Below are 27,116 nucleotides of genomic sequence, written 5' to 3'. Positions count from 1 at the left end.
GACAAGGATCTCTTGGTAATCTTTCTATATATGCTGGGACGCAGCTGAACAGTCTTGGTACCCTGACCCTTATTGTGCCGTCTCTTAGTGTACTCGTGGGGGGAGGGGGGAGTTAGATCGCTTGCCAAGTCTGCTTTCGAAGCGATTAATTTCCGTGTGCAAATCTGTGACTAGTCCCTCTTCAAATTTTCCAAGTGTATATTATCATGTATCTTTCTCGCCTGCGTTCCATGGAGTACAGGTCAAGGATTTCAACCGTTCCCAGTAATTGAGGTTCTTTATGGTACGTATACGTGCCTGGAGACCTGGAGTTTACCTGGAGAGAGTTTCGGGGGTCAACGCCCCCGCGGCCCGGTCTGTGACCAGGCATTGTGACCGTGCATTGAAAGTTTCTCTGTATATTCTCCAGGTCACAGTTAATTTCCCACAGCTTTCAGTTTCTGTCCTCAGAATTCGTTTTCTTTATTATAAATTAAGTTACATCAAGTTAGGTTACATAAATTTATATAAACGTACATTTATGCAGGATAATTGTGGCAACGAGGAGGGCGAAAAGTCAGGTAACGTTCAAATATTGTGGTTTATCAGTCGTGTTAAGGCATACACTGCTTCACGAATACCATATAATAAGGTTTCATATAAGGGGGGTAGCTGCAATTCCTCGGATCAAAAACCCTTCACCGTATCACGGCCCTCCCCTGAACGGTCAATACGAGGTCCCCCCCAGCAATACAATAAAATTTCAAGGACACACGAAAATACATCAAGGACGTTAAAAAATTCTGCCTGTACTTGTTAATAAAAGTATAAAACAGGTAAAATGAATTTTGGAAGGATTGAAAGTACTACATCTTCACAAAATATTTTGAAAAAAAAAAAAATCAATTTATTCCACAAGAAATATCCCGTCAAGATGTCTTAGTCGTTCCCACCAGCAAAATCTTAATTTCTTCAAGCTCAATCCTTTGTTTTTTTCACATCTAAAATGTAATGTTCGCCAAAACACACAAAACTTGACAATGCGGATAAAGCAGAACTGAGCACTGAGTAAATTACATCATTTCCTTACCAGAGTAAAAGCTTTTCTTCTCACCAAGAATTAAACAAGGAGAGACACGATGTAGGTTGTAGTGTTTTAACTCGCTGTCTTAAACAACCACACCAACAGTTAGTTAAACAAGGAGGAACACTACATAGGCTGCAATGCTTCAACTAGCTGTCTTAAACAATTTTAGTAAGAGTTAAACAAAGAGGAACACTATACAGGCTGTAATGCTTCTACTAGCTGTCTTAAACAATTTTAGCAAGAGTTAAACAAAGAGGAACACTATATAGGCTGTAATGCTTCTACTAGCTGTCTTAAACAATTTTAGCAAGAGTTAAACAAAGAGGAACACTATATAGGCTGTAATGCTTCTACTAGCTGTCTTAAACAATTTTAGTAAGAGTTAAACAAAGAGGAACACTATATAGGCTGCAATGCTTCAACTAGCTGTCTTAAACAATTTTAGTAAGAGTTAAACAAAGAGGAACACTATATAGACTGCAATGCTTCAACTAGCTGTCTTAAACAATTTTAGCAAGAGTTAAACAAAGAGGAACACTATATAGGCTGTAATGCTTCTACTAGCTGTCTTAAACAATTTTAGCAAGAGTTAAACAAAGAGGAACACTATATAGGCTGTAATGCTTCTACTAGCTGTCTTAAACAATTTTAGCAAGAGTTAAACAAAGAGGAACACTATATAAGCTGTAATGCTTCTACTAGCTGTCTTAAACAATTTTAGCAAGAGTTAAACAAAGAGGAACACTATACAGGCTGCAATGCTTCAACTAGCTGTCTTAAACAATTTTAGTAAGAGTTAAACAAAGAGGAACACTATATAGGCTGTAATGCTTCAACTAGCTGTCTTAAACAATTTTAGTAAGAGTTAAACAAAGAGGAACACTATACAGGCTGTAATGCTTCAACTAGCTGTCTTAAACAACTTTTCCGTTTTACTGCCTCTGTACATTTTTTCTAGTTTTCTTGCTATTTCTTTTCAATAGTCCAAGGCATATTTTTATGGATATTTCAAAGACAATGCTACAACACAATCATCTAACAACAATATTGATGTTACACAATACCCATAACTTATGAATAAGACATATGCAACGTTATATGTAACTTTATTGCTGAAACGTTTCGCCTGCACAACACATTTCTTCAGCTGAATACCGGCTAATATAACACTTTTATACTGGCCGTCATATTAACTTGTATTCGACTGAAGAAACCTGTTGTGCGGACGAAACGTTTCAGCTATAAAGATACCCGTGTTGCACTTATTCATCAACTTGTCAAGAAAGATTGCCTCTCCCACAGCCACAAACGTTGTATTGCCTCCTGACACCTTACCTTACAGTTCATGCAGGAAGTCCTGTTGGGTATCTGTCAGCAGTAGATCTACCACTTGGATTTTGACAGCAAAATTGTCGAGAGATGATCAACCTTTGTATAATTCCTCGCTGTGACAGTCCCATCTTTCTCTTTCTGTCTGCCGTGTAAGAGACGCCTCCACCCACCAGTGCCACCAACACCAAGAACCTCTAGAGGCTAGATCTACATGTTAATACCATCTGAAACTCAACTTTTACGGCTGGGTGGCTTAGCTGGGTAATGACCCGTCGAGCGTCACTCCTAGCGTCGGTTTAACCTTCTCTGGTTGCACTCTTGTAAAGCTGCACTCTGATGAGTTTCTCTCAATGAGCTGGTGTTCCAGATGCGTACAAGGGCCTGGTGTTTCAGGGGTTGGTGTTTCAGGGGCTGGTGTTTCAGGGGCTGGTATTCCAGGGGCTGGTATTCCAGGGGCTGGTGTTCCAGGGGCTGGTGTTACAGGGGCTGGTGTTACAGGGGCTGGTGTTTCAGGGGCTGGTGTTTCAGGGGCTGGTGTTTCAGGGGCTGGTGTTTCAGGGACTGGTATTCCAAGGGCTGGTATTTCAAGGGCTGGTGTTCCAAGGGCTGGTGTTCCAAGGGCTGGTGTTCCAAGGGCTGGTATTCCAGGGGCTGGTGTTCCAGGGGCTAGTGTTTCAGGGTCTGGTATTCCAGGGGCTGGAGTTCCAGAGACTAGTGTTTCATGGGATAGAATTCCGAAGGCTGGTGTTCCACGTATTTCTAACTTAATGTATCCTAACTTCAAATGGAAACTGAACCTATGTATGACCATGTAACACTGCATCATATCATTAACTCTGTAAGAATTCGTGATCTATATAAATTTTCTAATTTCGTATCGAAAATATTTTAAAATATCTCAGCTCTCCGAGACCTGGGAAATATTAATGCTAGCATTAATTAAGAATTATCTCCTGCTAGTTATAATACAACTACTGAGCAATTCTACTGGAATTTAGTTTACGCACGACGAAACAGGTTCTTGTAAGGCTGAGAGTCTAACTTCTGGTCTGGGGGATATGAGAATGTGAGAGTGCTCACCTTATGTTAGTAGCGACCAGTGAAGAGGCGTGGCCAGGAGCTATGACTCGAACCCTGTAACCACCTTATGCTAGGTGAACACAGTAGTCAGCGCTCACCTTATGCTAGGTGAACACAATAGTCGGTGTTCACCTTATGCTAGGTGAACACAATAGTCAGTGCTCACCTTATGCTAGGCGAACACAATAGTCAGTACTCGCCTTATGCTAGGCGAACACAATAGTCGGTGCTCACCTTATGCTAGGTGAACACAATAGTCGGTGCTCACCTTATGCTAGGCGAACACAGCAGTCAGCGCTCACCTTATGCTAGGTGAACACAATAGTCAGTGCTCACCTTATGCTAGGTGAACACAATAGTCAGTGCTCACCTTATGTTAGGCGAACACAATAGTCAGTACTCACCTTATGCTAGGCGAACACAATAGTCGGTGTTCACCTTATGCTAGGTGAACACAATAGTCGGTGCTCACCTTATGCTAGGCGAACACAGCAGTCAGCGCTCACCTTATGCTAGGTGAACACAATAGTCTGTGCTCACCTTATGCTAGGTGAACACAGCAGTCAGTGCTCACCTTATGCTAGGTGAGCACAATAGTCAGTGCTCACCTTATGCTAGGTGAGCACAATAGTCAGTGCTCACCTTATGCTAGGTGAGCACAATAGTCAGTGCTCACCTTATGCTAGGTGAACACAATAGTCAGTGCTCACCTTATGCTAGGTGAGCACACAATAGTCAGTATTCACACAGTAGTCATTACATAATGCTAAGAAGTGTTCAGTATGTCCCTTATGCCAAGTGAACAGAATGGTCATCACTCACCTTATGCCAAGTGAACAGAGTGGTCAACACTCCCCTTATGCTAGGAGAACAGTGGTTAACACTCACCTTATGCCAGGTGAACAGTGGTCAATACTCACCTTATGCTAGAACAGAGTGGCCAGCACTCACCTGAAGCTAGGTGGTATCCATCACCAATGACGACAAGTTTCACCTTAAACAAGCAGGGAAGGTTCAATCTCCTCCGTTCCATCACAGGACCCAGCAAGAGACAGATCTCTTCCCTCCCACCATGTCAGGGCCATAAAATACTGTCTTCACTTAAGAGGAGAAAGTTTCTACTCAGCTAGGGAAGCGACGCTCTTTATATACGTCTCGAATCTTACTGATGGTATACAATACCGGCAAATTGGTGACTAAAACATAACGTGCAACACTTGGGTATCTTAACTGCCAAAGTGTTTCCTGCACAGTAGGCGTATATGATGATACTGGAAACAGCAGAAGTAATTTTTGAGATGATCAGTCCCTCAGCCTTGATTAGTGGTGGTCAGTCACTCATTCAACAAGTCGTTAAACTTTCTCTGTAGTGACTCTAGTTCCTAGGTCTTTAGTATATCCATAAGCTCTTGCGCTACCGTCCACAGGATGGATATTGGGTGCACAATAAACCAGCCGCTTCGGCGGCAAAATCTAATGTAATTTAATGTTTCGTCCAACAGAAAAACATGTCAGTGTTCAAGTCTATGTTGTGGTATCGTCTCATTAGTTGCCAGTCCCAGAAGACAGGCACCTGTTGCACTCTAACAGCTGGGAAAAGAAATATGATTCAGTTTGTATTGTGGAATCTTGTTTCTCGTCCCACAGGTGAATCTTGGGCTGAAGCACCCGGGAAAGGGGTTAGAAGGGTTGTCGTGTTGCAGTATTGAGTATTGAAGCAGGCGAGGAACAAACCACGGGGTAATAGCTTGTTTCCCCTCCACTCGTCATCGCCAAATTGTGCTGTCACGCACAATGGCTCCTTCACAACCAGACGCTTCCGTTTTGAAGCTGTCCGGAGCAGAATGCCACTTCAAAGGTGCCCACGGCGACGCACAGCTAAGGTATCAGAGGACGCGCCACAACAACGGAAGTCTGGGAAGATGGAATATTATTATGTAGAGGGATATACTAGAAGGCTGAGCCCCAGTACGCCCGATTGAGCTACAAACACAGAATTTTGTGAGAGACAGCAACGCGACACGGTTGAGCTATGGAGCACACGGAACTTCCTAAGACACAATACGGGAGACCTACGGAGCACACGGAACCCTGACAAAAACACAGCTACGCGAAACGACAGAGCAACGGTGCACACGGAACTCAGCGAAGCGTACAGCAACGCGACAAACATCGACCGGAGCACTAATAAACACTGTCAGAGCCTGGGAGCACTGGGAGATGCGACAAAGTAGCCAGATAATACCGTGTTAACTACTGCCCACTATCTCTTTCCTTATCTCTGATACACAAGTGAATCACTCGTGGCTACGTGTTTTTTATACAACTCGCAGATAGCTGTTAAGAGGGAGGATTCTCACCTGTATTAAAACCGCCCCACCTGATGACAATTATATATATATATATATATATATATATATATATATATATATATATATATATATATATATATATATATATATATATATATAATATGTAGTGCCGAATAAGTAAAATTGGTCAGATAGCAAGAACTCATTTAAAATTAAGTTCTTTCTAAAATTTTCTCTTTAACATTTAAAACTGTTTTTTTTTTCATTTATGTTAAAGTAAAAATTAATAATTTTGTACCAAAACAACCTTAAAAAACTTACCTGACCTTATTATAACAAGCGCAATTTAATTTAGCCTAATCCAACTAAATATATTTTAGATTGTTTATTATTAAATTATTGTAAACTAACACAATGAATTATGTTTTTATTAGGTTCAGAATGGGTTTTGCGAAATTACTGCATACACAAATTTTCGTTTGCCTATTTGGCAAGAAGGGCGTTGCTATTTAAGCAAAAATCGCAAGCTTTACCCATTCAGCACGATATATATATATATATATATATATATATATATATATATATATATATATATATATATATATATATATATATATATATATATATGTCACCTATGTTGTTTTACTTTCTGTTGTATTTTTGTGAATGTTTGGCCAATGTATTTTGTCTTTAAATAAAACATACTTGAAATATAGGGGGTGGTAGGAGAAAATTCTCAAACAGCTTCAGGGAGAACCTTAAGTTTTCCTTGAAACAATTTTATTCTTTTCTCTGAGGATGAGGGTCCCTACGACAGTTCTAGAGGTGGTATCTCCCTATATATATATATATATATATATATATATATATATATATATATATATATATATATATATATATATATACATAAATATGTGTGTGTAACACGGAACCAGGAGCTGTGAATCGACTTCAGCAACTACATATAGGTGAGCATACACACACATACATAATGCCACAGTTTCAATTACATAGTACAGATTTAATTACGAAATCCTGAGTCCCTATTACAGAATTACTAATCCCTAATTGCTAAATCAGAGTCGTAATTGAAAAAGATTATAATTACAACAGTCCAAATGTCAAATCAGTTGAACTTAAGTTACAGAAATAGTACACACCTACTGAAAAAGAGTAAAGTTCTAATTTTAAATCTTACAATACCAGTTACAGAACACTATGGTTCCAATTACACACTTAAGATCAGGGGTTCTTAAACTTTTTACGATATCAGACCCCCAGTGGATTGTCCAACATATCGCCAGACCCCTTCACCAGTCCTATCAAGTACCAGTATCCCCAGACCCCTTCACCAGTCCTATCAAGTACCAGTATCCCCAGACCCCTTCACCAGTCCTATCAAGTACCAGTATCCCCAGACCCCTTCACCAGTCCTATCAAGTACCAGTATCCCCAGACCCCTTCACCAGTCCTATCAAGTACCAGTATCCCCAGACCCCTTCACCAGTCCTATCAAGTACCAGTATCCCCAGACCCCTTCACCAGTCCTATCAAGTACCAGTATCCCCAGACCCCTTCACCAGTCCTATCAAGTACCAGTATCCCCAGACCCCTTCACCAGTCCTATCAAGTACCAGTATGACTTCAAAAGATACCAGTATCTTGGTTTTACATTACATATGGATACCTAGCAACATAACAGCTAATAGTCTAATCTAACAACTTTTTTAAATTGTTTAGAGATCGAGTCCCATACCCCCATAATTCGAGTCCCATACCCCCATTATTGGTTCCTATACCCTAAGGGGTATGGATACCCCCGGTTAAGAACCTCCGGTAAAGCCCCAATTACAAAACCGCTAAATCGTTATCCAAGGCTCGTGGAGTGAGTTACATAGCGTCTACTGTGCGTTACAAAAAACAAATCTGTAATAAGCCCTTCCTTCCGTTCTAACGAATAACTCAAACCTGTAATTCTGTAACCCATTTCTGAAACCCAATTCAGAGCCAAGACCAGACTCTGCAGTGGGTTTCAGACGGTTTCATTTCCTGAAATGAAAAGATCATTAACAAGAAACTAGCAGCATCCTAGCGGGTATAGTGCAGGTGGTTGAGGGTGGGAGGATAACTAGCTGCTAACTGTAGTTATCTTAGTTTAGTGCAGGTGGTTGAGGGTGGGAGGATAACTAGCTGCTAACTGTAGTTATCTTAGTTTAGTGCAGGTGGTTGAGGGTGGGAGGATAACTAGCTGCTAACTGTAGTTATCTTAGTTTAGTGCAGGTGGTAGAGGGTGGGAGGATAACTAGATGCTAACTGTAGTTATCTTAGTTTAGTGAAGGTGGTAGAGGGTGGGAGGATAACTAGATGCTAACTGTAGTTATCTTAGTTTAGTGCAGGTGGTAGAGGGTGGGAGGATAACTAGATGCTAACTGTAGTTATCTTAGTTTAGTGCAGGTGGTAGAGGGTGGGAGGATAACTAGATGCTAACTGTAGTTAGTTTAGTGCAGGTCGTTCAGGGAGGATAACTAGATACTAACTGTAGTTATTTTGGTATAGTGCTGGTTGTAGAGGGAGGATAACTAGATACTAACTATTATTTTGGTATAGTGCTGGTTGTAGAGGGAGGATAACTAGATACTAACTGTAGTTATTTTAGTGTAGTGCTGGTTGTAGAGGGAGGATAACTAGATACTAACTGTAGTTATTTTAGTGTAGTGCTGGTTGTAGAGGGAGGATAACTAGATACTAACTGTAGTTATTTTAGTGTAGTGCTGGTTGTAGAGGGAGGATAACTAGATACTAACTGTAGTTATTTTAGTGTAGTGCTGGTTGTAGAGGGAGGATAACTAGATACTAACTGTAGTTATTTTAGTGTAGTGCTGGTTGTAGAGGGAGGATAACTAGATACTAACTGTAGTTATTTTAGTGTAGTGCTGGTTGTAGAGGAGGGATAACTAGATACTAACTGTAGTTATTTTAGTGTAGTGCTGGTTGTAGAGGGAGGATAACTAGATACTAACTGTAGTTATTTTAGTGTAGTGCTGGTTGTAGAGGGAGGATAACTAGATACTAACTGTAGTTATTTTAGTGTAGTGCTGGTTGTAGAGGGAGGATAACTAGATACTAACTGTAGTTATTTTAGTGTAGTGCTGGTTGTAGAGGGAGGATAACTAGATACTAACTGTAGTTATTTTAGTGTAGTGCTAGACGTAAAGAGAGGATAACAAGATTATAACTGTAGTTAAGTTTCAATTCGCTAAATTTGCGGAATTTTCTTTATCGCGAGAAAGATACGCAGTTGATGACACCTGACTCAGTGCAAATCAACTAGGGAGGGAGTAAGGAGGGAAGGCATCTATGAAGGGCAGGAAGGCAGCTAGGGAGGGCAGGAAGGCAGCTAGGAAGGGAGGGCAGGAAGGCAGCTAGGAAGGGAGGGCAGGAAGGCAGCTAGAGAGGTTGGGAAGACAGCCAGGGAGGGTGTGAAGGCAGCTACGAAGGGCGGGAAGGCAGTTAGGGAGGGAGGGAAGGCAGCCAAGGAGGGCGGGAAGGCAGCTAGGGAAGGGGAGAAGGCAGGGAGGGCGAGAAGGCAGTTAGGGTGGGTGGGAAGGCAGTTAGGGAGGGTGGGAAGGCAGTTAGGGAGGGTGGGAAGGCAATTAGAGAGGGCGGGAAGGCAGCTAGGTAAGGGAAGGCAGGGAAGACAGCTAGGTAAGGGGGGAAGGCAGGGAGGGCGGGAAGACAGCTAGGGAAGGGGGGAAGGCAGGGAGGGCGGGAAGGCAGTTAGGGAGGGTTGGAAGGCAGTTAGGGAGGGTTGGAAGGCAGTTAGGGAGGGTTGGAAGGCAATTAGGGAGGGTGGGAAGGCAACTAGGGAGGGCGGGAAGGCAGCTAGGAAGGCTGGAAAGTGTAACTTGGTATTAATTACCTAGCCATTAGTACTAACTAAATGGTTATAACTATGACCATAATTTTTAAAGGGGTGGAGGGGTAAGCCAGCGGAAGGCCTCGGTCAGATGACCACAAGCACCAACGGCGGGTCTTCATCTAAGACCCGCATCAGAAAACCCTTGTCCTGTTTCCTGACGAACCTAACTTAACCATTGTTCCATGATGCTCACTCGGACACAGCTTTGTTACTAGGATACATACCTATCGTACTCAGGTACATAGATATATTACTAGGATACACAGCTGTTATTCGGATGCATTGCTATGTTACTCGGATACATTGCTATGTTACTCGGATACATAGCTAAGTTACTCGGATACATAGCTAAGTTACTCGGATACATTACTGTTACTCGGATACATAGCTAAGCTACTCGGATACATTGCTATGTTACTCGGATACATTGCTATGTTACTCGGATACATTGCTATGTTACTCGGATACATTGCTATGCTACTCGGATACATTGCTATGCTACTCGGATACATAGCTAAGTTACTCGGATACATTACTGTTACTCGGATACATAGCCAAGCTACTCGGATACATTGCTATGTTACTCGGATACATTGCTATGTTACTCGGATACATAGCTAAGTTACTCGGATACATAGCTAAGTTACTCGGATACATAGCTAAGTTACTCGGATACATTGCTATGTTACTCGGATACATTGCTATGTTACTCGGATACATAGCTAAGTTACTCGGATACATAGCTAAGTTACTAGGATACATTGCTATGTTACTCGGATACATAGCTAAGTTACTCGGATACATTGCTATGTTACTCGGATACATAGCTAAGTTACTCGGATACATTGCTGTTACTCGGATACATTGCTGTTACTCGGATACATTGCTGTTACTCGGGTACATTGCTATGTTACTCGGATACATTGCTATGTTACTCGGATACATTGCTATGTTACTCGGATACATTGCTATGTTACTCGGATACATTGCTATGTTACTCGGATACATTGCTAAGTTACTCGGATACATAGCTAAGTTACTCGGATACATTGCTAAGTTACTCGGATACATTGCTATGTTACTCGGATACATAGCTAAGTTACTCGGATACATTGCTAAGTTATTCGGATACATTGCTATGTTACTCGGATACATTGCTATGTTACTCGGATACATAGCTAAGTTACTCGGATACATTGCTAAGTTACTCGGATACATTGCTAAGTTACTCGGATACATAACCTTCTAGTACTGCTGGAGTGTTCTAGTACTGCTAGAGTTTTGTCTTCTAGTACTGCTGGAGTATTGTCTTCTAGTACTGCTGGAGTATTGTCTTCTAGTACTGCTAGAGTTTTGTCTTCTAGTACTGCTGGAGTATTGTCTTCTAGTACTGCTGGAGTATTGTCTTCTAGTACTGCTGGAGTATTGTCTTCTAGTACTGCTGGAGTATTGTCTTCTAGTACTGCTGGAGTATTGTCTTCTAGTACTGCTGGAGTATTGTCTTCTAGTACTGCTGGAGTATTGTCTTCTAGTACTGCTGGAGTATTGTCTTCTAGTATTGCTGGAGTATTGTCTTCTAGTATTGCTGGAGTATTGTCTTCTAGTATTGCTGGAGTATTGTCTTCTAGTACTGCTGGAGTATTGTCTTCTAGTACTGCTGGAGTATTGTCTTCTAGTACTGCTGGAGTATTGTCTTCTAGTAATGCTAGAGTATTGTCTTCTATTATTGCCTTCTAGTACTGCTGGAGTATTGTCTTCTAGTACTGCTAGAGTATTGTCTTCTATTATTGCCTTCTAGTACTGCTGGAGTATTGTCTTCTAGTACTGCTAGAGTATTGTCTTCTAGTACTGCTAGAGTATTGTCTTCTATTATTGCTGGAGTATTGTCTTCTAGTACTGCTGGAGTACTGTCTTCTAGTACTGCTGGAGTATTGTCTTCTAGTATGGCTGGAGTCTTGTCTTCTAGTATTACTGGAGTATTGTCTTCTAGTATTACTGGAGTATTGTCTTCTAGTATGGCTGGAGTATTGTCTTCTAGTATGGCTGGAGTATTGTCTTCTAGTATGGCTGGAGTATTGTCTTCTAGTATTGCTGGAGTATTGTCTTCTAGTATTGCTGGAGTATTGTCTTCTAGTATTGCTGGAGTATTGTCTTTTAGTATTGCTGGAGTATTGTCTTCTAATATTGCTGGAGTATTGTCTTCTAATATTGCTGGAGTATTGTCTTCTAATATTGCTGGAGTATTGTCTTCTAATATTGCTGGAGTATTGTCTTCTAATATTGCTGGAGTATTGTCTTCTAATATTGCTGGAGTATTGTCTTCTAATATTGCTGGAGTATTGTCTTCTAATATTGCTGGAGTATTGTCTTCTAATATTGCTGGAGTATTGTCTTCTAATATTGCTGGAGTATTGTCTTTTAGTATTGCTGGAGTATTGTCTTTTAGTATTGCTGGAGTATTGTCTTTTAGTATTGCTGGAGTATTGTCTTTTAGTATTGCTGGAGTATTGTCTTTTAGTATTGCTGGAGTATTGTCTTTTAGTATTGCTGGAGTATTGTCTTTTAGTATTGCTGGAGTATTGTCTTTTAGTATTGCTGGAGTATTGTCTTTTAGTATTGCTGGAGTATTGTCTTTTAGTATTGCTGGAGTATTGTCTTTTAGTATTGCTGGAGTATTGTCTTTTAGTATTGCTGGAGTGCCAGTATCGCTATACTGACAATACTTTCTACTTCTTGACTATGCAACTGTTCAAAATCATTTGGAATTCTTGCCCATTTCTCCCCTATTGTTATCCTCTTCATTTATTTCCCACATGCCAGAGGCAACGTACTCTCTGTAGTTTACTTATCTACTTATAGTTGCAGGGGGTCGAGTCTCCTGGATCAGGGAGCTCTTATCAAATTTTCTCATCTGCCACAGTTGAGTTCATTTTCTTGCTCTGTTTCATTCAGTTTTTTGGTGCCCTCAAGGTTGACCCGTAATACCTTCACTTATTGTACTTACAATAAAAACATCCTCTCTCTCTCTCTCTCTTTTACACGGGGTTTTACAAGGTTAGGTTTAGGGTTCCTAACTGTATTTACAAGGTAAGAGCTGTTACCTACATTAGCTCCCCCTCTCTCTCCACATCCCTCTCTCTCTAGTCACATCACTCACTACAACCACTGGTAAACGAGGCAGATCGCCAGTATCAGTAAACAACTTAATCACCTAGGAAAAACATGACACCTCGTTAACCACCCAAATCTTCCACGTCATGCCACTGCAGCCAATCATCACAAATGACGCAAGAGGAAGCGCACGGACGCAAGTGAAAGCGGAAAAAAAACACAAATTACACAAGGGAGCAAAAGGGTATATGAGGGCCTGCTATCTAGGCAGATCTTGCTATCTTGGCTTCAACGACCTCTTATGCAGTGTAAATTCACTGCTGCAAAAATCAATGCAATCAGCGAAATCTATCAATAAGTGTTAAGGAGGGGCCAGGAACTATGATTCAGCACTTGAATACACAACTGAGTGCATGCACACACCACCCACCCATCCACCCCCACACACACACATTCTTCCCTATTACAGGTTTAATAAGCGCCATAAATCACTTAAGTGTTATCCACGTTGTATCTCACCCTCACAATGCGTGTCACATCTCTACCACTTTCTCTCCCAGAGCAAGAAATTACACCCCCAGCAAGCAATTTATATACAAATTACTAGTAATTACCACGGTAATAGTGGCAATAATGAGAAAGACAGAGAGAGAGGGAGAGGAGAGGAGAGGAGAGGCAGTCATGATAACGAGGATAAAAGACAACCTTTTAACATGAGACTTAATAATTACATTTTTCCAATTAGAGAACGCAGAGAGCAATAGAGGAAGCAGTAGAGAAAGAAGAGAGCAATAAAAGCAGCATCAAAGAAAGCAGAGAGCAACATAGGCAGCATCAGAGAAAGCAGATCAACAAAGGCAGCAACAGCAGAAAGCAAACAGTGATAGGTTTCCGATGGCCTTGTTAGATGTTATAAGTTAGGTAGGTGAAGGAGGGCAGTCTGATACTGGACTTCCATCACTGTTTGCTCTCAAACACTACCTTCCATCACAACACAGCATACATGCAACACCTACAAGGCTCCTCCTACACAACCCAAGGCTCCTACAGAACCCAAGGCTCCTCCTATACAACCCAAGGCTCCTCCTACAGAACGCAAGGTTCCTCCTACAGAACGCAAGGCCCCTACAGAATCCAAGGCTCCTACAGAACCCAAGGTTCCTCCTACAGAATCCAAGGCTCCTTTACAGAACGTAAGATGCTTACCCTGGGGCCCCCACAAGATGCTTGCCCTCCCCCCCACAATCCCTCATTGTTAGTTTGTTTAGTTCTAAGAATTTTGCATTCTAGATTATAAACTTGGTTTAATTTACAGTAAAATATCACTTCAATTTACACTGTAGACTCACTTCAATCAAGTGTACACTGACCTTGGTTTAGTGAATTTAAGTTACCCTACCTTGTCCACATCATTTACGACTCTCCCCACGTCATTTACGACTCTCCCCACGTCATTTACAGCTCTCTCCCATCAAGGAACCCCGCCAGACCACGTGATTTCCTTACATGAACTGGTTAATAATTAATATTATTAATGAACGTCATTAGAAAGGTTAATTGCCTGTGCTCACAAAGAACCCGCCCAGGGTAATAATAATACACGCGCACGCATATATATATATATATATATATATATATATATATATATATATATATATATATATATATATATATATATATATATATATATATATATATATATAATTGTAAAAGGTTTCCATAGGAAAGTGGAGCACTGCCTCATACAAGCGTCTGCTTAGTCAGATTCTGATTGTTAGGTGGGCCTGCGAGACGCTAGCAGCAGCAACCTGGTTGGCCCGGCAGTTTGTAGCCTGGGCGTCAGGCAAGGCTGCGAGGGTAGAATCCTTCACACCGGTCATTGGTAAGTCACGCAAAAGGATTTTCCAATATGTGTACAGGAAAGCATACGACTCTCAGATCTGGAAAGAGGAAGAGAAAACGGAGAACTCCCATACGTGGAAATAAGAGACTTATATTACTGAGCACACCAGAGAATGGCACCAAATAAAACTTCGTGGATTCTGAGAGAAGCGACAGCCCTAAACTACGATAATCAAATCTTCACTAAATTAACGGAAACTGGAAAACTACTGTGATTAGTGACACAGCGCGAAAATTACTGGTAGAAAATACCGACAAACATATTAAAACAATACGAGTTTTATGGCATTTTACTGAGAATTGATGAGGTCCCTTGGTGGAAGAAGTCCTCTTATTAAACCGCCACTTACCAGGGTTGAGATTCATCAACTCACCCACACTTGCTACCATATCCAGTCAAACAAGAAACACTCCTGAACACTTGAGAAACTACCAACACAATACTCATCTTCCTTAAACAAGACACAGGCGCACTCACAAACTTATTTTTTTGTCGTTATTCCAGGTAGAGTGATCTTTTTATTAAACTGTCACCAAGACTAGATATCATTTATCAACAACAACATTAACGATAACTAGTTGGCTCTTTCAGCAAAAAATAAGAAATTAATATCTGGTAGATCCCTGAACAACGTTTAAAACATTATTAGGCTCCTTCAACAACAGCAATAATATTATTAATAATAATAATAATAATAATAATAATAATAATAATAATAATAATAGAGCACTATTTGCGTCATTTAACAACAATAACAACAGTATATACATAATGAGATTCCAAAGATTAACATTAATATAAACAACCACTAGCTCTTAACAATAACACTCACTATCTGGCTCCTTTAACAACAATAATAATCCCTATCTGGCTCCTTTAACAACAATAACAATCACTATCTGGCTCCTTTAACAACAATAATAATCCCTATCTGGCTCCTTTAACAACAATAACAATCACTATCTGGCTCCTTTAACAACAATAACAATCACTATCTGGCTCCTTTAACAACAATAACAATCACTATCTGGCTCCTTTAACAACAATAACAATCACTATCTGGCTCCTTTAACAATAATAATCACTATCTGGCTCCTTTAACAACAATAACAATCACTATCTGGCTCCTTTAACAACAATAACAATCACTATCTGGCTCCTTTAACAACAATAACAATCACTATCTGGCTCCTTTAACAATAACAATCACTATCTGGCTCCTTTAACAATAACGATCACTATCTGGCTCCTTTAAGAATAATAATCACTATCTGGCTCCTTTAACAATAACAATCACTATCACTATCTAGCTCTTAATAACAATCACCATCTGGCTCCTTTAACAACAAAAATAATCCCTATCTGGCTCCTTAACAATAACAATCACTATCTGGCTCCTTTAACAATAACAATCACTATCTGGCTCCTTTAACAATAATAATCACTATCTGGCTCCTTTAACAACAATAACAATCACTATCTGGCTCCTTTAACAACAATAACAATCACTATCTGGCTCCTTTAACAATAACAATCACTATCTGGCTCCTTTAACAATAACGATCACTATCTGGCTCCTTTAAGAATAATAATCACTATCTGGCTCCTTTAACAACAATAAAAATCACTATCTGGCTCCTTTAACAATAACGATCACTATCTGGCTCCTTTAAGAATAATAATCACTATCTGGCTCCTTTAACAATAACAATCACTATGTAGCTCTTAATAACAATCACCATCTGGCTCCTTTAACAACAAAAACAATCACTATCTGGCTCTTAACAATAACAATCACCATCTGGCTCCTTTAACAATAACAATCACTATCTGGCTCCTTTAACAATAACAATCACTATCTAGCTCCTTTAACAACAATAACAATCACCATCTGGCTCCTTCAACAATAACAATCACTATCTGGCTCTTAACAATAACAATCACCATCTGGCTCCTTTATTATTATTATAATAAAAAAGAAGCGCTAAGCCACAAGGACTATACAGCTCTGGCTCCTTTAGTAACAATAACAATCACTATCTGGCTCCTTTAACAACAATATAACCAGTGCATCAACCTTGAGTGGAGCAAAAAATCACAATGCAGCTGTCTAGCCTCCTGGGTGCACATAGTATATATTATCTTGTGTAATTATATATTAAACTATATATTAAACGTGCAATAGTAGGTATCGTTGATGACGCGTCATCAATGATACCTAGTGTTGAATATGTTTTATTTATATTGTGCAAATTTAATTTCCCAGTATCTAACCTGAAGCGGGAACGACGATGAAAATGCCGGCCAAAGCTTCGTCTGTCTTCTATAAGACTAATTATAAAATTTAAAGGGATAAGTATTGACCCTAGGGATGTTCTATCCCCACCCGTGGTATGGTTTGTTTGCAATTATGTCATTACGATTTCGTGAGTCATGTTAACGGCTTTGAGGGGACTTGAGCTAGAGTTCGTCACGGCCATGCTAGCTGGAGATTCGTCTGTAAAAACTTGTATTTGTGGTCACAGCAGTGCCTATACTAATCTTCCTATGTAGAAATATACCTAGTTGGACGAATCTTATTGTGGCTAGCTGGTCCAGTGGCTAATGCGATGGTCTGGAGTTTTGAGATTAAGAAAGTATTTCTTTAGGGTAACACACGTGCACAAACACACACGCACACATTTACATTATACACACACACACACTAAAATATAAATAATCTCTCATTTCTCTGTTAACATGGTGTAACGAAAATTACAACAAAAACTTAAAAAAAAAAAAAAAAAAAAAAAAAAAACCCACACTTCCCTCCGAGAGGAAGATGAGTGACGGGGGTGGGTGAGTGACTGATGGGGTGGGTTTGTGGGTGGATGAGTACTCGGTAAGCTGCGTTTGTGGGGGTCCATAAATAGCTTCCAGACTCGCCTCCCAGACCGCCTTCATCAGCATTACTGACTTCTGGCCTTATTGAAGCTGTGTACTGAGTTTGCCTCCACCACTGCCTCATCCAAGTCATTCTACTTTCCAACCACCCTGGAACTAAAGAAATATTTCTTTACATCCTTATGTCTCATCTGTCTTCAGTTTCCATCTGTGTCCCCTTGATCCTGGTCCTCTTAATTCAGTGTCTCCTAATATGTCCTATCAATTCCTTTTGATTTTGTACATCATATTAATGGCTTTCTTGTCATTCTCACTGCCAAGGTGGTCAGTTTCAGTTCCTTCAACCTCTCCTCTATAGAGCATTCATTCCTTTCAGTTACGGTACTAGTCTGGTTGCAAACCTTTAGACCTTTTCGCGCTTCTGTTCATGCTGATCATGTCTTGTGGTTAATGCCTTTTCTCTTTCCTTATGGTAGGTCGCTGACATGTATATACTAACAATAGCGGTCCTAATACTGAACTCTGCGGGACCCCGACTTATTACTTTCAGTCTGATGGTTTGTCATTTGCTGTAACACTGCCTTGTCATTCAAGTGCTTCTTGACCAACTGGAACACTGCCCTTTAACCAAGTACGTTCTTATTTGTGGACAAATCTCTGGCATGGAACTGCGTCAAATATGTTCTTGCAGTCCAAGAAGATGCAATCCGCCCACTGCTGGAGTGGAACTGCGTCAAATATGTTCTTGCAGTCCAAGAAGATGCAATCCGCCCACTGCTGGAGTGGAACTGCGTCAAATATGTTCTTGCACTCCAAGAAGATGTAATCCGCCCACTGCTGGCTTTCTTGTTTTATTTCTGTGATTCTGTCATAAAACTCCAGCAAGATCGTAGGAGGTTTTCAATCCCCAAATTCATGTTAGTTTTCTGAAAAGAATCCCTTAAGTGCTCCACTTCCCTTTCCCTTACAATCTTCTCCAGAACTTTTGACAGAATGCATGTTAAACACTGGCTTGTAATTCAGTGTCTCTTGTCTGTTCCTCCTATATATAAAGACCACTTGTGTATTAAAAAAAATGGCACTAGTCCTATTTCGAGTGTCTGGTGATATGTGCTTGTTACTGTGTCATATACTGGTTGTTCCTCAATCACCCCTGGAGATGTGTTCTACTGTGCCGTTATTTTAGATACGTCAACCTTCCTTAGTAGTCTGATCACTTCTGTCTGTGTTTATGGTTTCTAGAACCAGTTGATCTGTTCTGGCCACAGTAGCTAAACTTTGTATGAAAAACTCTTTGAACTTTCTGCTAAGCTCTTCACACACTTCTTTGTCATCTTCCTTCTCTCTCCTTTAGCTTTTTCATTTGATCATTATTTTAATAGGTTTCTCTGTATGTCATTGTGAAGTACCTTCGTTCAATTTTAACCTTTGATGCTGTTTCATTTTCTTTCACCTTACCTTCTGATCCTTGCGTATTCGTTTGTGGTCCTCACATATGTACTCTCCTATATGTGGTTGCAGGTGTCGAGCCTCACCTCCTGGTGCCGCCTCTTCGCTAGCCACTACTGCAGTGGTTCCCTAACTTTTTCAGCTTGTTACCCAATTTAACATGCCACATAAAGCACGTTACCCCTTTCACAAAATGTTGTTATTATTGATATATATGGCTAAATTAAAACACTTGAGATATTTTCTTTTATTTATTGTATTTGAACATTGTGCATCTCTAATGACTATTACCAAAGATGTCAAGAACATCAGTGGGATGGATGGAGTTGCATACTTGAAGCTAGTTTAGGAATTCTTGGCTTCATACCAGCTTATGTCTACCTCGGCTGATGCTCACAGATAAACTGACAGTGTGAAATAGAGGCAGCCTCAGGAAGTGAGTGATGCGTACTGGACAGGTCGATCTGGGCTACTGAGTGACTTTTGTCCTGAAGCATACTTGTCAAAATACTTTTGGGTTTCCACACACTTAGCTATATATTTCTTCTTTTCTAATACTGTATATTAGTTTTTGATGTATATTAGTTTTTGATGTTATTTGGTTTAACTTTATTACTTACTTATAATAGGTTTACTTTACAACTTTATATACTAAGACAAAGTTAACAATAATCCTCATACCGGGTACCGCATTGTTTTCTTGATTTTCAGAATTCATAACTTTTTTCTGTCACCCCTCCATTACCCCCCAAAAATGGTTAAATTACCCCCAGTTTGGGAACCACTGCACTACTGGGTTCACTCTCTTGGCTTCATCTGAGACTTATCCTACCTCTTCTTCAAGCTATGTATAGGGTCCTTCCTCTACCACTCCACTGTACTCACCTATACGTGGTTGCAGGGGTCGATCTTCAGCTCCTCTGTGTGTGTGTGTGTACTCACCTATTTTTGGTTGCAGGGGTTGATTCATAGCTCCTGGCCCCGCCTCTTCATTGACTACTACTGGGTCCTCCTCCTCCCTGCTCCATGAGCTTTATCAAACCTCGTCTTAAAACTATGTATGGTTCCCGCCTCCACTACGTCACTTTCTAGGCTATTCCACTTCCTAACATCCCTTTGACTCATCCGAGTCTTCAACTTCCAAATTGTGACCTCTTGTTTCTGTGTCCCATCTCTGGAACATCCTGTCTTTGTCCACCTTATCTATTCCGCGCAGTATTTTATATGTCGTTACCATGTCTCCCCTGACCCTCCAGTGCCGTCAGGCCGATTTCCCTTAATCTTTCTTCGTAGGACAATCCCCTTAGCTCTGGGACTAGTTTTGTTGCAAACCTGTGCACTTTCTCTAATTTCTTGACGTGCTTGACCAGGTGTGGATTCCAAACTGGTGCTGCATACTCCAGTATGGACCTGACGTAAATGGTGTACAGTCTTGAACGATTCCTTACTGAGGTATCGGAACGGTATCCTTAGGTTTGCCAGACGCCCGTACGCTGCAACAGTTATCTGATTGATGTGCGCCTCAGGAGATGTCCTCGGTGTTATACTCACCCCAAGATCTTTTTCCTTGAGTGAGGTTTCCAGTCTTTGGCCATCTAGACTAAACTGTGTCCGCAGTCTTCTTTGCCCTGTCCCAATCTTCATGACTTTGCATTTGGCAGGGTTAAATTCAAGGAGCCAGTTGCTGGACCAGGTTTGTAGACTGTCCAGGTCTCTTTGTAGTTCTGCCTGATCCTCGACCGATTTGATTCTCCTCATTAACTTCACATCATCTGCAAATAGGGACACTTCTGAGTATATCCCTTCCGTTATGTCATTCACATATACCAAAAACAGCACTGGTCCTAGGACTGACCCCTGTGGAACCCCGCTTGTCACAGGCGCCCACTCTGGCACCTCGTCACGTACCATGACTCGCTGTTGCCTCCCTGTCACGTATTCTCTGATCGATTGTAGTGCCTTTCCTGTTGCGTGTGCCTGATCCTCTAGCTTTTGCAGTAACCTCTTGTGAGGAACTGTGTCGAAGGCCTGTGTGTGTTTGTGTATGTGTGTGTAATTAACCCGTACGAGCTTAGAGGGTCATCTATGTGCACGTGTGTATGCCTTTACAAACATAGCCATGGTAACTATGACACGTACACAAGCATATTTCCCGCCAGACATACACAGTCACTCGCACGAGTGTAAACACGCGCACACACACACACAGCTAATGTACACTCAAGAGCAGGAAGTACAGTCCACCACGACCCTCCTACATCCACTCATGGACACAACTGTTGTCTTAAGCAATTAGCATATACGCCCATCACCCCATACACACTAGGGTGATATTACTACACATTAGGGTGACAATTACTCACTAGGGTGAAAAATACACACTAGGGTGACACAATTACACATTAGGGGGGCAAGGTTATATATCTGTGATATAAAACTACGCAAGGACACGTTGAAACAGACACAAATACAAAGAAAAACTTTTAATGAGAAACTTTCGCCTATATAACAAGTGAAACGTTCTTTCAGTAAATGCTTTGCTCTTTATTTTAACCATTCTGTCAGTTATACTCCATCATATAAGAAAACATTAAGACCACATAGAGACATCTTAAGGTAAGAAGGCTACATCAGGGTGAAGCAAGACTACATACACAGTCTAACAAGACTACATAAAAAAGACAAGACAAAATTCGATTACATGGGAAACTGCAATAGGTTAAAAATGGCAACTCGCCATAGTTGTTTCAGAGCAAAAACAAAGGTGTGCATAAATAATATTTACCTGGGATTATTGCAGAGAGAGAGAGAGAGAGAGAGAGAGAGAGAGAGAGAGATTGTTCTGCAAAATCCAGCAAACACACGAATACCTTTCCAACACATGCAACAAAGCAGGCTGGATACGCAAGTCAGTTATCGTAAATCAAAAGATCAATGACCTCACTGTGGCAATGCTGAACCCTCCCTGAAATTATTTGTATCATGCATGTTTCGTGTTCGCATGTTGCTGGGTGAGGTTAGTTTGTTTGACGGCTGTTGACGTGTACGTGTGTGTGTACTCACCTAGTTGAGGTTGCAGGGGTCGAGTCCAAGCTCCTGGTGTGTGTGTGTGTGTATTAATGAAATCACAAAACGAGTGATTTTAAATCATTTACCAAACTGCGGCAGGCCTGGACTCGACCCTACGAACCTTGTACCGCCTCCAGAGACAGCACAATGTACGCATCACCTTACCACTTGAGCCAGCGATACTAAAGAATCACGCATGCAGCTGAGCTACATCTTTTTCTAGTGATCCGAGGACACTCGGGGCAGTGGTATCTCGAGGATTAATTTCAGCCTCCTCCTGTTTGAACACCCACCTCAACAACCAGTCTACATAGCAACTGAAATCACGAAACAGGTGATTTTAAATCATTTACCAACATGTAGCTTAGCTGCATGCGTGATTCTTTAGTATCGCTGGCTCAAGTGGTAAGGTGATGCGTACATTGTGCTGTCTTTGGAGGCGGTATAAGGTTCACTGGGTCGAGTCCAGGCCTGCCGTAGTTTGGTATGTATATATGTGTATATATATATATATATATATATATATATATATATATATATATATATATATATATATATATATATATATATATATATATATATATATATATATATATATATATATCATATATATATTATATATATATATAATAAATATATTATATATATAATATATATAATATATATAATATATATAATATATATAGTATATATATCATATATATACATATATATATATATATATATATATATATGTCGTGCCGAATAGGCAGAACTTGCGATCTTGGCTTAAATAGCAACGTTCATCTTGCCATATAGGACAAGTGAAAATTTGTGTATGCAATAATTTCGCCAAAATCATTCTGAACCTAACGAAAAAAATATATTTGATTGTGTTTGTTTAGTACTAAATTATTGTAAACGTATTTAAAATATATTTAGTTGGGTTAGGCTAAAATAAATTGTTCTTGTTATAATAAGGTTAGGTAAGTTTTCTAAGATTCTTTTGATGCAAAATTAAAATTTTTTACATTAACATTAATGAAAAAAATATATCTTTAAACGTATAAGAGAAAATTTCAGAAAGGATTTAATTTTAAATGAGTTCTTGCTAATTGACCAGTTTTACATATTCGGCACGACATATATATATACATATATATATATATATATAATATATGTATATATATATATATATATATATAATATATGTATATATATATATATATATATATATATATAAATATAATATATATATATATATATATATAACATATAAATATATATATATATATATATATATATATATATATATATATATATATATATATATATATATATATATATATATATCTTTCAACACACCGGCCGTATCCCACCGAGGCGGGTGGCCCAAAAGGAAAAATGGAAGTTTCTCCTTCCAAATTTAGTAATATATACAGGAGAAGGGGTTACTAGCCCCTTGCTCCCGGCATTTTAGTCGCCTCTTACAACACGCATGGCTTACGGAGGAAGAATTCTGTTCCACTTCCCCATGGAGATAAGAGGAAATAAACAAGAACAAGAACTAGAAAGAAAATTGAAGAAAACCCAGAGGGGTGTGTATATATACGCTTGTACATGTATGTGTAGTGTGACCTAAGTGTAAGTAGAAGTAGCAAGACGTACCTGAAATCTTGCATGTTCATGAGACAGAAAAAAGGACACCAGCAATCCTACCATCATGTAAAACAATTACAGGCTTTCGTTTTACACTCACTTGGCAGGACGGTAGTACCTCCCTGGGCGGTTGCTGTCTACCAACCTACTACCTAGCATATATATATATATATATATATATATATATATATATATATATATATATATATATGTTAGAGGTATTGGGAAGATGGAGGGAATATTTTGAGGAATTGTTAAATGTTGATGAAGATAGGGAAGCTGTGATTTCGTGTATAGGGCAAGGAGGAACAACATCTTGTAGGAGTGAGGAAAGAGCCAGTTGTGAGTGTGGGGGAAGTTCGTGAGGCAGTAGGTAAAATGAAAGGGGGTAAGGCAGCCGGGATTGATGGGATAAAGATAGAAATGTTAAAAGCAGGTGGGGATATAGTTTTGGAGTGGTTGGTGCAATTATTTAATAAATGTATGGAAGAGGGTAAGGTACCTAGGGATTGACAGAGAGCATGCATAGTTCCTTTGTATAAAGGCAAAGGGGACAAAAGAGAGTGCAAAAATTATAGGGGGATAAGTCTGTTGAGTATACCTGGCAAAGTGTATGGTAGAGTTATTATTGAAAGAATTAAGAGTAAGACGGAGAATAGGATAGCAGATGAACAAGGAGGCTTTAGGAAAGGTAGGGGGTGTGTGGACCAGGTGTTTACAGTGAAACATATAAGTGAACAGTATTTAGATAAGGCTAAAGAGGTCTTTGTGGCATTTATGGATTTGGAAAAGGCGTATGACAGGGTGGATAGGGGGGCAATGTGGCAGATGTTGCAGGTGTATGGTGTAGGAGGTAGGTTACTGAAAGCAGTGAAGAGTTTTTACGAGGATAGTGAGGCTCAAGTTAAAGTATGTAGGAAAGAGGGAAATTATTTCCCAGTAAAAGTAGGCCTTAGACAAGGATGTGTGATGTCACCGTGGTTGTTTAATATATTTATAGATGGGGTTGTAAGAGAAGTAAATGTGAGGGTCTTGGCAAGAGGCGTGGAGTTAAAAGATAAAGAATCACACATAAAGTGGGAGTTGTCACAGTTGCTCTTTGCTGATGACACTGTGCTCTTGGGAGATTCTGAAGAGAAGTTGCAGAGATTGGTGGATGAATTTGGTAGGGTGTGCAAAAGAAGAAAATTGAAAGTGAATACAGGAAAGAGTAAGGTTATGAGGATAACAAAAAGATTAGGTGATGAAAGATTGGATATCAGATTGGAGGGAGAGGGTATGGAGGAGGTGAATGTATTCAGATATTTGGGAGTGGACGTGTCAGCAGATGGGTCTATGAAAGATGAGGTGAATCATAGAATTAATGAGGGGAAAAGGGTGAGTGGTGCACTTAGGAGTCTGTGGAGACAAAGAACTTTGTCCTTGGAGGCAAAGAGGGGAATGTATGAGAGTATAGTTTTACCAACGCTCTTATATGGGTGTGAAGCATGGGTGATGAATGTTGCAGCGAGGAGAAGGCTGGAGGCAGTGGAGATGTCATGTCTGAGGGCAATGTGTGGTGTGAATATAATGCAGAGAATTCGTAGTTTGGAAGTTAGGAGGAGGTGCGGGATTACCAAAACTGTTGTCCAGAGGGCTGAGGAAGGGTTGTTGAGGTGGTTCGAACATGTGGAGAGAATGGAGCGAAACAGAATAACTTCAAGAGTGTATCAGTCTGTAGTGGAAGGAAGGCGGGGTAGGGGTCGGCCTAGGAAAGGTTGGAGGGAGGGGGTAAAGGAGGTTTTGTGTGCGAAGGGCTTGGACTTCCAGCAGGCATGCGTGAGCGTGTTTGATAGGAGTGAATGGAGACAAATGGTTTTTAATACTTGACGTGCTGTTGGAGTGTGAGCAAAGTAACATTTATGAAGGGGTTCAGGGAAACCGGCAGGCCGGACTTGAGTCCTGGAGATGGGAAGTACAGTGCCTGCACTCTGAAGGAGGGGTGTTAATGTTGCAGTTTAAAAACTGTAGTGTAAAGCACCCTTCTGGCAAGACAGTGATGGTGTGAATGTCGGTGAAAGTTTTTCTTTTTCGGGCCACCCTGCCTTGGTGGGAATCGGCCAGTGTGATAATAATAATAATAATAATATATATATATATATATATATATATATATATATATATATATATCTATAGATATATATATATATATATATATATATATATATAATTATAGAGAGCCGGGGGCTCGAACAGTGGCCCTGGCACGTAGTGGGTTCAACGCTGTGCCACAGAGCTACAAGATTTTCATTGGGAAGATTTCGCGGACGGCCACTGTGACATTTCTGTGACAGGAACTATAAGCTGCTGATCTACAGTGGACTGCTTACCGCCCGTATAGTCAATAAAACATTTAAACTGATGGAAACGTCTAAAAGCAATGAATATGTACTTTCTGGAACGGAGGATAGGTACATGATATATACAAGGAAGATACATGAGTGTCTAACTAGCCACCTCCACACCACCATAACATACTAGAGTGATATATATGGAAGGAAATGCTAAATGACCCCAGTGAAGAGGTGAGGTGTCAACTTCGTACGCCCACACTATTCAACATACCACCAGCAGATTTCAGAAATGTTGCCGAAACAAGTGTGGAAGTTTTCAAGAAGAAACTAAATGATTACCTCAGGCAAGTACCCGATCAACCAGGCTGTGATGGATGTGTGGGCCAACGGACCCACACATCCACTCATACCGAACCCATGTCTAGCAAGTGTCATTGCGATTCATTTATACTGCAACACATTTTTTTTAAGGGACGGAGCTGAAGGAAGAGTTAAGTCCTCTGCCACGTGATCAAAAGTTCCATTGAACAAATCATATGATTTACATCAAAATCAGGATGCTATGTGGAGGATGTTCCGGGGATCAACGCCCCCACTGCCCGGTCCATGACCAGGCCTCGCAGTGGATCAGGGCCTGATCAACCAGGCTGTCACTGCCGGCCGCACGCAATCCAACGTACGAAGCACAGCCGGCTGTTCAGGCACTGACTTTAGGTATCTGTCCAGCTCCCTCTTGAAGACAGCCAGGGGGTCGGGTCTATTGGCAATCCCCCTTATGTATACTGGAAGGCATGCATATTTCTCCTAACAAAAACATCAATCGTGAAAAACTGGCCTCTAGACTTCATTTAATGTATGTAGAAAACGACGATAAAAACCACGGACTCGGTTTTATCGTTAACTATGTGAATTAAATTGCAGTCGTTAGCTCTTAATGACCCAACTGCCCTTCAATTATTAACATGGAAGTACTAGGTAGCTCTCAACACCAGGCTGTAGGATAACATACTTTTACAACATG

General features: G+C 40.3%; 1 protein-coding gene across 6 annotated transcripts in view; it reads right to left on the bottom strand.

Moving 5' to 3' along the window:
* The window catches only part of LOC128691825 (uncharacterized), a 1,033,854-nt gene that overhangs the window by 990,918 nt on the left and 15,820 nt on the right, over nucleotides 1-27,116 (bottom strand). For 3 of the 6 annotated variants that reach the window (XM_070101043.1, XM_070101051.1, XM_070101045.1), the window contains exon 1: nucleotides 4,430-5,679. The exons of the other annotated variants lie outside the window; for them this stretch is intronic. In XM_070101043.1, the coding sequence (XP_069957144.1) occupies nucleotides 4,430-4,511 (82 nt within the window). In that variant the 5' untranslated portion in view covers nucleotides 4,512-5,679. Of the gene's footprint in view, nucleotides 1-4,429; nucleotides 5,680-27,116 lie in introns of those variants that run through there. 6 annotated transcript variants of the gene reach the window in all.

The sequence above is a fragment of the Cherax quadricarinatus genome, chromosome 75 (assembly GCF_038502225.1).
Source record: "Cherax quadricarinatus isolate ZL_2023a chromosome 75, ASM3850222v1, whole genome shotgun sequence".
Classification (NCBI taxonomy): Eukaryota; Metazoa; Arthropoda; class Malacostraca; order Decapoda; family Parastacidae; genus Cherax; species Cherax quadricarinatus.
This window is presented reverse-complemented; position numbering and strand designations above follow the sequence as displayed.